The 12,513-nt window shown below is 44.9% G+C and overlaps 1 protein-coding gene and 1 long non-coding RNA gene across 3 annotated transcripts in view; one reads left to right on the top strand and one right to left on the bottom strand.

Moving 5' to 3' along the window:
- EPB41L4A (erythrocyte membrane protein band 4.1 like 4A) overlaps positions 1 to 10,345 on the bottom strand; it is a 251,943-nt gene extending 241,598 nt beyond the window's left edge. For both annotated transcript variants that reach the window (XM_082723720.1, XM_082723719.1), the window contains exon 1: positions 10,213 to 10,345. In XM_082723720.1, the coding sequence (XP_082579846.1) occupies positions 10,213 to 10,311 (99 nt within the window). In that variant the 5' untranslated portion in view covers positions 10,312 to 10,345. The remainder of the gene's footprint in view (positions 1 to 10,212) is intronic.
- Positions 10,310 to 12,513, top strand: part of LOC309861148 — a 150,434-nt gene continuing 148,230 nt past the window's right edge. The window contains exon 1 of the long non-coding RNA XR_014309781.1: positions 10,310 to 10,486. This is a non-coding gene — a long non-coding RNA (uncharacterized lncRNA). The remainder of the gene's footprint in view (positions 10,487 to 12,513) is intronic.

A 12,513-nucleotide genomic window follows, 5' to 3' on the forward strand; every position in this document is an offset into this window, starting at 1 on the left:
CTTTACAAAATAAAGACAAGGAAGAACTCCAGACCTTTTGGATAAATAAGTGTTTCCTTTAAAGCCAAAAAATTAAAATGCAATGTGGTAAGTGTCTCTCTGGAAAAAAATAAGATTCCTTGAGACAAAAGGGTCTCTCCCACATACGATCTCCCTGAAAAGAGTGCCACAAATCCACATTCTAAGGGAAATCAGGCCAAATCGTAGCCCTATCAAGATTTGATTTGAGAAGGAGGGAGGTGGGTAGAGAGGGGGTTGGAACCTGGGAGGAGGTGGATTGGCAGTAAACCTAAGCGATTTTCAATCAGTTCTGACCTCTTCCTTTATAATCGGCTCCCAGCCCTTCCTCTCTTGCGTGCAGCCAAGAAACCAGGGGTGGATGAGCACTGAGAAAAGGACCAGATGGGAAACCGAGAAACAGGATTCTAAGGACTCTTTGTTGGGCTCTAGGAAATCACTGCCCTTCACTGGAGTCCCTCACTTATAGAATGAGAGGACAGGATAAGACAATTCTGAATGTCCACGCCAGGTCTAACTCTATTATAAGTGAGATCCAGTCTGCTGTAATTCACATAATGTTTTCGACATCCTCCCGCTGGTGTCTGTGGCATATTCTGACAGCATCTTGGGGCTGCATCAAGTGAGGCCATGTGACCACACAGGTTTGGTATAGAGAATCAGATGGCAAAAGAATGAGTGGCTGGCAGGAAAAAGCCATGACAAGTAGAAACGAGTTTGTATGGAAGATTCTGTCCTGCTATGGCATTATCCAGATTCTAGACATCTGAGATTTTCTTCACGGAGGGAACTGCCCATAGCCTGCATTTCCACTGGGATTTTTCAAAGGTTTGAATATTACTAACTTGCAAATCGTGTGACCCAGACAAAACTGCAAAGTTTACATGACACCAGTTTCAGAACCACTAAGATTTGTTACAACTGTCCTCAGTCAGGGGGTGTTAGTCCAATTCCATACAGCCGTAGCTGCTTCCTAGGCTTGAACCTTCGATTCTGCTAGGAATCCTAGGAGTTCCAGGTTAAAAGGAAGGCCCCAAGGGAGAGGGATGGTGTTCACAAGTGGTCCTCTAGCCATCTGTGTTATTTTCCATATGTAGCGCACTTCTCAGGACAAATCTCTAGCAATTTCTCAGTATGTTTCAAGGGAATAGATAAAAACCACACACCTATTTAAAAATTAATTTATCTAACATGCTACACCTTCACGTATCAAAACTAACAAAATTATTCATGAAACATGCAAATGTCCTTTTCCTGGTCTTCTACCTAGTGTTTACAGAAAGAGTAAACAAGAATCAAAAGCAAATCCTTTATACACAATGTAAGCAGCAACAGTCAAAAGCTGCACAGAACAGTTTTTTGGAAATCTAAATATTCAACCAAGTTTCAAGTTACAAAAGCAGCAGCAACAACTTCACTAACACAATCCTTCTATCAGTCCTTCAGGTATGACAAATACTGAGCACCACCAGGTGCCTGACACCCTTCTAGGTTCTTGAAGAGCTGACAGTAGATAAAACAAACAACGTTTTACTGCCCCGACGACATTTATAGGATTTTTTTCCCATAATATTACATACCAAATTTATTTTAACTGGGAGTGTTTCTTTGCTAAATGACAAACACCTACTACCTTGCCAAGGAACTAATAAAAATAAATAGGACACATAAAAATAGGCATGTATATCAATGGAATTGAACTGACAATGCAGAAGTTAATCTTCACATTTATTGTCAATTTTTTAAAAGATTTTATTTGAGAGAGAGAATGTGTATAAGTGGGAGGGAAGGGCAGAGGGAAGAGAGAAGCAGACTCCGTCTTGAGCAAGGACCCTGACCCGGGGCTCAATCCCAGGACCCTGAGATCACAACCTGAGCTGAAGGCAGATGCCTAATCGACTCAGCCACCCAGATGCCCCAGTTGTCAACTGATTTTTTATAATGGTGCTGAGACAATTCAATAAAAAATAGGCATAGAGCTAAGGGTTTCACATGCAGCACCTCAGAATAAAGTGGAGAGCCTCACCCTAATTTTACAGATGAGGAAGCAGACTCTAAGAGGGTGAGTGACTGGCCACCCACACCTCTCAGACAGCCAGCATCTCTTTAAGCAGGACTGGAAGGGAAGATATCGCAAACCAGAACTCAGAAATTTATTATTTATTAGGAAATAATAGATCATATATAACTATCATTTATGGGGCAACTTTTGATCCTATGTGCTCAAATTCCTACAGTCATCCTGCAGCAGCCATCATGCCCCCCAGCTTACAGATGAGGAAATGGAGCCCATCCCAGGAAAGAGTCACTTGGTCAGTCACAGGGCAGAGCAGGGTTTGAACACAGGGCAGGAGTGGGGAGAAGGGAGAGGCTGAAGGTAACCACACAGCACCCAGGTTAGAATGCTAGTTCAGTGTGACACATGAGGGCCAGGACTAAATTGGGAACAGTGAAAATGGTGGAGAAAAAACAATTTGTTGAGTGACAATTAAGGTGACAAAGGCTCTAAGATTGCCTCTCAGACTCAAGGTGACAAAGGCTCTAAGATTGCCTCTAAGACTCGCTCAGAATGAAGAACAAGGTGAGACCTGAATGGTTTAAAAATTCCAATGGTCTTTGTGGGCTAGCTCCGGATCCTGACTGTCACTTGCGGCATTCTGAGCAAGGTACTTTCTACCCAACTTCTGGGACACCACCCCCACAAAGTTGGTAACCCCTGGCATTAATTATGCTTTCTCATGTGCTTAGATGGGTCATTTCTAAGCCATCTGTTGCTACATTTTGTTCTCTGGTCCGTCTCGGTCAGCTAAGTCCTCCCCCACCACCTGCCCTTTTGGTTATGGTCCATGGGGGCCAGCACTCAGCACTTCTTGCTTTTTCTTGCCTGCCCGCGGCTCTCTTATCCTAACCTCCTCCTGTTATGTCAATATCCTTGAAAACAAAGTTCTCACACATTTGGAAACCACTACCAGGCCCTTTCACGTCTTCAGTGATTATTCGGAAAACCTCTGGGGGAGCCATCTCAGCCTTTGGGGAATTTCCTAGCAAAGGGTTTAGTTACAGAGTAATGTGCAAATAAGCAGCACTAAGGAACAGTGACCGTTCCACTTAAAAAAACAGGAACTACATACATGGCTCAGAGGACACAGGAATGCAATTTACATGTTTTAGAATGGTATCTTAGACTCACCAAAGTCTAGTTACAGGCGCTTTGAGTCACAAACCAAAATTGGCTGGTTCCTGACCTTAGCACACCTAGGCTATACCTAAATGAGTAATGACGGATGCTTGGTTAATTTTCATATAAGAAACTTATAAACAAATCTTGTGAGGCAGAAGAAAATGGCGATCACTCTTCGCATACCAAAGCAGGCTTGATGAGGAGCATTACATATGAGCTAAACTTGCGGCTAAAATATTGGAGACAAAGCTCAGCCAAAAGTAGCCAATCTCAGGGAAGCTGGAAGGGCATGGTAAATCTAGTCTCTGACTTGTTGCGTCTGTGGAAAAATATCCCGTGCATAGGATTGAAAAACTTATCATGTGTCATAAAAAATATAATATTTAATTTACTGACACTGTCTCTGCCATTAAGCCTTAGAGCAATGTCAGATGAGGTTGATGCAGCTTCAAGAGTAAAACGGGGCAGAGGGGTACAGCAAGATTAAAAAGTACACAGATGGTCCCTGGTGGTGTAAACCCACCCTGTGAAATCAACTGACCATCCTCTCCGATGGTTTACAGAATAGGAGACCGGGAAGAAAAAGTAACTCCTGGGTGAGGATCTATTATCCATTCTAGAAACATGTCCTTCTTGCAAAAGACTCTCAAGTTGTAAGGGGAAAGCTACACTTTTTAAAAATAGAGAGACAGGAAAGACTTAATCCTGACCTCTAGGATACAAAAAGGGTGTGCTTCGTGTGTTCTGGAATAGCAGCTCATCAGCTCTTGGGCGCGCTGTGTGCACTCTGCCCACCGCACCGTCTCATTTTCTACCCATTATCAATATAAGAATCAGAGTATCTTGGCAACAGACTTTTAACAGCAAGGTTTACTTTATTCTAGGATCTTTTCTAGTAGAAATAAAATGGCAAAAGGACCTCATTATCCATAAGATTTTCAATGTGGCCTGTTCCAGCTGTAACACGCCTTCTGTTCCTCTATTCAAATGATAGTTAGTAAGCATCTTCTGTGTGAGGCGTACCACACAAACTGCTGGGGGACCAAAGGTAGGGACTCACAGACTCCTGGAAGAGACAGATGTGTCCAGAAATGATGCTTGCAATGCGACAAGGGAAGTGCCGGAACAGGGTGTGTGGGAAGTCCTGGCTGGCACTTCACTCTGCCTGGTCAGCCTGAATTGAAGGCTTCCTGGCAAATAGCACACTTGATTCAAGTCTTAGAAGATGAGTTCAAATGAGTGTGTACTTTGGGAAAGGTAAGAGGGTACACCACTTGGCGAGAATCGATGCATAAACACACAAGAAGCTGGTACGTTTGGGCAACTGAGCATTTCCGTGTGCCCACGGAGCAAGTCATCTGGGTAGGGCCTCAGAACTGCTATAGGTCTAGAGCAAGCGGGCTGCTAATATGAACAATGAAGTTTGGAATTTGTGCCTATTGCCTATTAGGAGACAGGTTGCAAAAACAGTTGTCATGACTGGGCAGAAGGTGCTATTGCCATCTACTGGGTAGAGGCTAGGAATATGGTCATCCCCCAGTGGATGGGACAACTTCCCAAGGAAGAACTGCCCAGCCCAACTCTGAGATACAACTGGACACAAACTATCAAAGAGTTTTGCATTTTCTTTCTAAGCATCTTAATAAAAATAACCACTATCCATGTGGCTAATTGAAAGAAGAGTCTAGACTTTCATATCTACAGTTTATATTTAACTTTATCACCACCTGCAATGGTCAGAATATTGTGCCCTTAAAATTCATATGTTGGAACCCTAACCCCAAGGAGTATAGGAGTTGGGGCCTTTGAGATTACTGGCCTTATAAAAGAAGGCCAAAAAAGCTCTATAGCCCCTTCTGCAATGGGAGGATACAAGTTTTTCACCCAGAAAAGGGCCCTCACCTGACTACGCTGGCACCCTGATCTCAGACTTCAGCTTCCAGAACTATGGGAAATAAATTTCTCTTGTTTATAAGCCACCCAGCCTGTGATACAGATTATAGCAGCCCAAATGGACTAAGACAATATCCACGGTCAAAAGAAAAAAAAAAAAAAAAAAAAGCTCTGCATAATTTTTTTTTTCCAGTAAGCTCTATTTCCAACATGGGACTTGAATTCGTGACACCAAGATCAAGAGTCATATGCTCCTCTGACTGAGCCAGCCAGTGCTTCCTCAAAGCTCTGCACTAGTTGAAGTTTAGTTCAAAGTCAGTTGAAGCTTAACATTACAGAATTCAAGAACACTGATATTAACAGGGCTAAAAAAAAGTACAGTCCAGGGGCGCCTAGATGGCTCAGTGGGTTAAACCTCTGCCTTTGGCTCAGGTCATGATCCCCAAGGTCCTGGGATTGAGCCCCACATAGGGCTCTCTGCTCAGCAGGGAGCCTGCTTCCCCTCTCTCTCTGCCTGCCTCTCTGCCTACTTGTGATTTCTGTCAAATAAATAAAAATCCTAAAAAAAAAAAAAATAGTACAGTCCACCAAAAAACAATGAAATTATGAGCACTTGGTGAAGGACAACTATTACGGGGCCAACAATGTTCCTCCCTTAAATTATTTTTAAATCACTTTCAAACCATGGATGATAAATGGTATTTTTAATCTTTTTTTTTTTTTTCAAGGAAAAAAGTTACAAAATTGAGGGGACTTTACAGTTTGAGGATCTTGATAAGGCTGTATTGTAGAACTGAAATTTGCTAAGAGAGTAGAACTCACGTATTCTCAGCAACAACAGAAAGTAATTATGTGAGGTGATGGATGTGTTCATTACCTGAATGGTGGAATAGTGGGAATCCTTCTGCAACTTATGTTCTATCAAATTATGCCGTACAATTCAATCTAATTCCATTTGTTAATTATACCTTTACAAAGCTGAAAAAAATACTCTGGATCATTTTAAAAACAAAAAGATATCTGAAAGAGCATTTATGTAGTAGTCCATCTTCAACAGCCACAATCAAACAGATAATCCTATTTGAATTTCTGAAACAAGCAGCAGTGTTGGTGAGGGAGGCTTCTATCCCAGTCACGTCTAATTTACCAAACTATCAAGTCCCACACCCAACCTCACATTGACAGAAATGCTGGTGTATGGTTACTTACTTCAACCTACGTTTATGAAGTCCCTGACTCTATACCTTATGAGGTTGATATTAGAAGACATAGGTATCCACATATATATTTAATACGATTTATGAAGCACTGGTGCTTTTCACTGTGTTCCAATCTTCTTAGATGTTTTCTTCACCGGTCCAAATGGACTGGAAATGACAATCCTTGGTAAGTGAGATGCAAATAATTTAAAACCCCACCTTGTAAGTGCTTTTCTAGGTTATTAGGAAATTTCTGATCAAAACATCAAAACTGACAATATTTCCTCAGAAACCTCAGGATGATTAGGAAGAAACTTTACTTAGAAGGTAATGAGCAAATTGCACACTTCAACTGTGTGAACTGTGTATGTCAAATAACGCCTTTTTAAAAAGTTAATGGAATTTCCATCTTGCTGTCATATTGGTTTCATTAATTTAGTCAAATACAACAAGGGAAAAATGAGCACCTCAGTGTTTATTACATCAGTGTGTTTGGAGCACAAAAACCTCACTGAAATGAAATTATTAATCTAGTTCACATTTGCAGCAGGAATTCTGAGGACTAAATTTATAATCAAACCCTGCGATTCTTTTTCCCCCTGGAAAATCTTTTGCTAATTGTTTGACAACGTATTCAAGTAGTTTGAGCCACAATGAAATTTTGTTTTCTCAGAGAACAAAAAGTAAGATATCTACCTCCCCCAACACAAAGAACTACAAAGGACATAACAAAAGTTTCCCTGAACAAACATTACTCAAAAACCAGAAGACCAACCACAGCAGAAATTCTTACTTAAACAAACAATAGAGATAGCAGCATAGAACAAACAACTAAAAACTATTGTGGGGGTCAACACACAATCAATAGCTTTCAGTTTATATAAACTTGGGTTCTTAAGTCTTGGATAAGGCTCAAATTATAAACTGCATGTGAAAAGACTTCCCACCTGTCAAGGTGAGGTTACCTCTAAGGCAAGTTAAGAAGCAAATTTCTATATAACATTAGTATGAATACAAATATATTGTGTTTTATTTTTTAAACAGAAAATTATTTTCCATTTAAATGCTATTCATCTTGACATAGATAATGTCTAACTATTGTCTGCAGGCTGAAATGCTTTCCATGGGAGCAAACACATCAATTTTTTTTCTAGTTGATTAAAGACTTCTAGATAAGTTGCAGAAAATCACTTCATGACTAACTTCAATTTGTAATTTGGTGCTTAAACAAATCTAAAAAGTGTTTTTCAAAATGGCACACAGAAAAAATGTTTTCCCAACTTTCTCTCATATTTCTTCTGCCTTAATTCACTACAATTAATTTTTTCAGCTCACAATGCATTATTATAACCATAATATAAGCAAATTCTTAAGTAAATACTTAGGAATCACTAAAATCCTATCAATAAAATCGATGCTTCCACGGAAGGGACGAAAAGTGAATAATTTTAATGCAAAATTAACTATCTTCATTTCATTTGAGATAGAATGTGGAAAGGGTCATCTCAAAATGTTAGGAAATACTTTTGAAAAATAAGATTTTTCTATTTTAATTTCAGAAGTAAAATGGACTAACTGATGTTATATGCTTAACTTTCATTTTATTTTCATTAATTATGAAAATAAAAGTTACCAAGTGTACTATCCTGGGGAAAACACCATAATAGTAGCTATTGACTATTTCATTTACATTTTAGTAGACTATTTCATTTACAAACTAAAGTAGAAGTTAAAATGCCAAATATGTACAGAATAATAATATACACATATCTATTCAATATTTGAATAGCATCTACATGTGAGACGCTATTCGTGCATTATTCCATTTATAAATACACATATGTCTTTAATTTAGTACATACCACAAGTAGATAGGTGCTTAACACATGCATTTAATGGTAGTCTGGTAGTTACAGATAATGTGGTCAACTTCAGCAGACAACATCTGTGTTACACATATGGGCATCAAAATAATTGTGGCATGCTTTTGTGACACTGAAAGAGGCCAAGCCTGTTGCAAAATGATTACTTCCAACAAAAGCCTGCTTAAATTATCGTTTAGTTAAATGGCATATACTCCAAATAACAGCATTATAAAGTTGCTATTGCCTTCAAATCACTCACCAATTTCCAACATTCATTTGTAAAACAAGATAAGCACCATCAGGTTATAAAAAGTAATTATGGATCAGGATTTTCTTATTCATGTTTCTTTGACAAAATTATTCCATTTGATCCCAAGTCTTGGCTGCTCCCCTGACAGAATAATGTACGTGCTCCACAGCTGACAGGGGTATGGCTTTCATGATTAAATAGGAAGCTCACACTCCAGATGACTTTAGACCGTGCACTTTAGAAAGATTTGTTGTTTTAGTATCAGATCATCCATTATGTTTTTCTAATTGTTTCTTTCCCCAAGCCAAAGAGAATCTCTGTATTATCAAAAATTTATGTTTTGTGATTTTTGCCTATTTGCACAGTACACCAAAGAATGCTACATCCTCTTGGAAAGTCCTCCCTATCCCCCCACTCCGGTTTCATGGGGGGAGGGAGGGAGTGGAACATAAAGAAAAGCTGGAAATATAAAGTATGAAAATATGAAACACCCTTTTCCAGGAGTCCTTTATTGGCCTTGAGGGGAAACACCAAATGAGAATCTGATTGACGTTTGCTTTTTATAATTCCTGGGAGGCGATGTTCAAAACAATTTCCTGGGAAGAAAGGGTTAACTTTATCTTGTGGCTTTAATTGATCACTTTTGCCCCCATCTCCTGCTTAAGAATGACACCTGTGAAATTAGAATTCTGTGCACCAGAAATGGTGACCTCAAAGCTAAAGCTTTTGGCCAGTAACAGTTACTTCAGTGTACATAAAGCTGTGTAAAAACTGATTCACACAAGGAAATGCCGAGGGCCTGCGCCATTGGGATTAACTTCTGACATACAAGACTAGAAGACGACACTGGCATTTCTACGGGGATGGAGAGTGGGGGGAAATAATGGGGAGGAGGAGCGGTAGCCCTTCCTTCACTGGACTCAGCTGCGAAGGTTATTTAAATGGCTCCAGCCATTTAAATATGCAGAAAAAGAAATAAAACAAAACGCTCCGAATTCGGACCACCTTTGGGTAGTTAACGTTGTAGCAAGAGCAAAACAAGCGCGCAGGCGCGTCCGGCAGGTTGTCAACCATAAACATAAGAACTCATCAAAATTAAGGAAGTGGATCTCTGCAATCTCCCACAGCCTGGGTTCTCCAGGTTAATAGCAGTAATTGCATTTTAATGGCCTACAAACGGGCGCAAAGTTATGTACCGAGGCGCTCTGAGAGATGTTTACTTAAACGTGGGGATAAAACCAGTTCGCTTGGAGACTGGAAATTATTTCCCGTCCAAATGTAGCATTACCCAACTACAAACCCAGGCACAGTCACCCGGTAAACGTGTTCCAGCGAGTGAACTATATGTTCACTGTCCCATGACCCTAAGAGAGGGGAAAAAAAAAAAAAAAACAACCAACAACCTTCGACAAAGCCAAGGGAAAATCGTGCCTTCAACACTGTAGGCACATTCGGTTCTGCGCCTCTTTGGAGCTGCGGGGGCCTTAGATGCTCTGGGAGGAAAGCGGTGCTGGGAAGAGTTTTGGTCTCCGTTGCAGGACTGGGGGCTGCAACTGAAGAGTGGATGGCGGACTACCCTCTGAGACACGAAACTTACTTCCCTTTATGAAGGCACTCCAAGTCAATCCCCCCGGACCCGTCCACCCTGTACCTGAGCGCGGGGCAGCTGCGGCTCCTTCCCAGCGCGCGGAGAGCAGGCACCGGCCGAGACCCTGACAGCCCTCAGACAAAGCCGCGGACCCCCGAGCCGGCCCGGCTGCCGACCCCCACCCCCACCCCCGGGACACGCCCCCGGCCCGCGCCTACCTTGATGCCCTGCTGCTGGGTGGTGAGGGTTAACTTGGATTCATTCAGAAGCAAAACTTCGCAGTAAAATTCTTCCGGAACAGCGCAGAAGCAGCCCATGTCGGCTGTGGCCGTCTCTCCAGTCAGGAGAGAAAGCGGCGACCAAGGCGCCGAGCCGCCCCCTCCCCTCAGGCGCGAGGCATTAATTTATTGTCCGCGCGGCGGCCGGGGCGAGAGGACCGGTTCCCGGCGGAGTCCCGGGCCACGCGGACGAGGCGCCCGGCGCCGGCTGGAGGTAAGAAGGACGGAGAAGCCGGGGGAGTCAGCGCCCGGGAGCCGCCGGGGAAGCGCCGGCGGAACTGAGCGCGGAGGGCGGCGGCGCGTCCCCGCGCATCCTGCGGCTCGGGCTCCTCCGAAGGCGGGGGCGCCGCGGCCCCTCCCGCAGTCCTGGGGACGACAAAAGTCGCCTGGCAATGGGGGCAAGAAACAGGAAAAGGGAGGGACGCGAGCTCGAGGCCCTCCCCACACGAGAAAACCCCCTGGGAGCTGTGCCGTCCCCTTCGCCTCAGCCCGCCCGGAACACGGCCGCGACACTCGGCCTCCCCTCCCCTGCGGAGTCCCTGGAGGGCTTGCACTTCCAGCCCCGACCCCACCCCGCAGCCCCCGGTCCCGTCCGCCGGTTGGGAGTCCTCGGCCGTTCCTTTGTGTCAGGGGTACCCACGACGCCCCAGTCCCAGTGCAGGGCCAGTGGCGAGGGCCGTCACTCAGTCAGCTACCGCCGCCACCCCACCCCGTGGGCACCCAGCCGCCCGAAGAGTGTCGGAAAGGGCCGCGGGCTCCTTACCGAGACTGGCGAGCGCAAGTCAGCTCTCGGCGGGGCACGGCTCCCGTCTGGGGACCCTGGAACTCATCGTGAGGGACTGTGTGTAGCCAAGTTCAAGCTCGCTCTCCGAGAACGCCTTGCGGTGGCGGCGGAGTGCCGCTCCTCCGGGAGATTCTGAGAAGTGGGGAGTCGGAGGGCTTGCGGGCGCGCCGGCGGGCGGAGAAGCGGGAGCCCAAGCTGGGAACGCGCCGGCGGGCGGATGGGGGTGTGCCCTGGGCGCGCAGGCCGCGGCGGCTCCCGGGAAAGTTCTCCAGGCGGCGCGAGGGGTGGCGCCCCGGGCGGGAGCAGCCCAGGTGCTGCTGGGCTGGGCCCCGGCGTCGGCAGAGAGCCCTGGAGCGCAGCGGGGGCCCAGAGGCCGGGAAGGGGCGCCCCTTCCGGGCGGGGTCCCAGCTAAGGGCGGAAGGCGGAGCGGAGGTGGTCGAACCGCGAGGTGCGGGCAGGTCCGCACGGGAACCCGCGCGCCGCACCCTGGCCGCCGCGCTGTCGGGAGCGCTGGCCCTGCTGGCCGTGTGGGTTTCCCAGGGAGACCGGAGGGTGGATCCAGGAAGACCCGGCGCAGTTCTTCTCGGACCCTGGCGTTCGGCGCTCCCAGTCAGTCCCACGCCCTCCGCGCGACGGGCCGTGTCCAGGACTGGCGGGCACAATAGCTCTGAGGCTGCAGTGACCCCTGGTGGGTCCTCGTGTCCGTGCACGAGCAGCAGAGGCTGAGCGCCCGGTGAGGCCAGAGCCCCGCTGGCCTTCGGAGCAGGTGCAGTCTGTGTTCTCCAGCTGGGAACCAGCAGCGAGTCAATGCAAGTGGAAGTCAGAGCTGACGAGGGCCGGGAAAACGTGGGGCAGGGTTGACGGTAAAACTTCACTTCATATTGTGTATTAGAAAGGGCAAGAGCTTTGGCATCTCATAGTTTTGAGTTCCCTCTTCTACCACTTATAAGGTAGCTAGTCAAAACTCACAAAATTTGCTTAAAATCTTCAATATTTAAAGAAAAAAGTACCGGCAGCCGCAGCACAGTAGATGGAAATGAACAATTTGCAACTTTGGAGGGAGTTTCCTTCCATAATCATTTGCCACAAAAGACCTTCTAAGACACTGCCTTTCCTGTTATCTCCGGCCCATCTAAACATGAATTAGCACAGTTCCCAAATTGAAATAGACATAAACCCTCATGTTTAGTATGAACCTCACCTAAAGTGAAGAACCAAACGCCATTGTATCTTGTAAGGTTGCTGTGAAATTGAAACCGGTTTTTGAATTCCTAATCAAATTCTGTGTCCAACTTTGGGTTGTGTTGTCAGTGTTTTGCCTGACAGGAGCTGGCGCATTATTCTGGATTTTAACTTCTTTACTTCTGGAGGCTTTTCTGTAACTGAATGTTCCTGAGATAAATTACCAAATGTGATTGAAAGGCTTCATAACAGGTTTTCATTCTTTACCACAATAT

This window comes from Mustela nivalis (assembly GCF_964662115.1).
Source record: "Mustela nivalis genome assembly, chromosome: 3".
In the NCBI taxonomy this organism is placed as follows: domain Eukaryota; kingdom Metazoa; phylum Chordata; class Mammalia; order Carnivora; family Mustelidae; genus Mustela; species Mustela nivalis.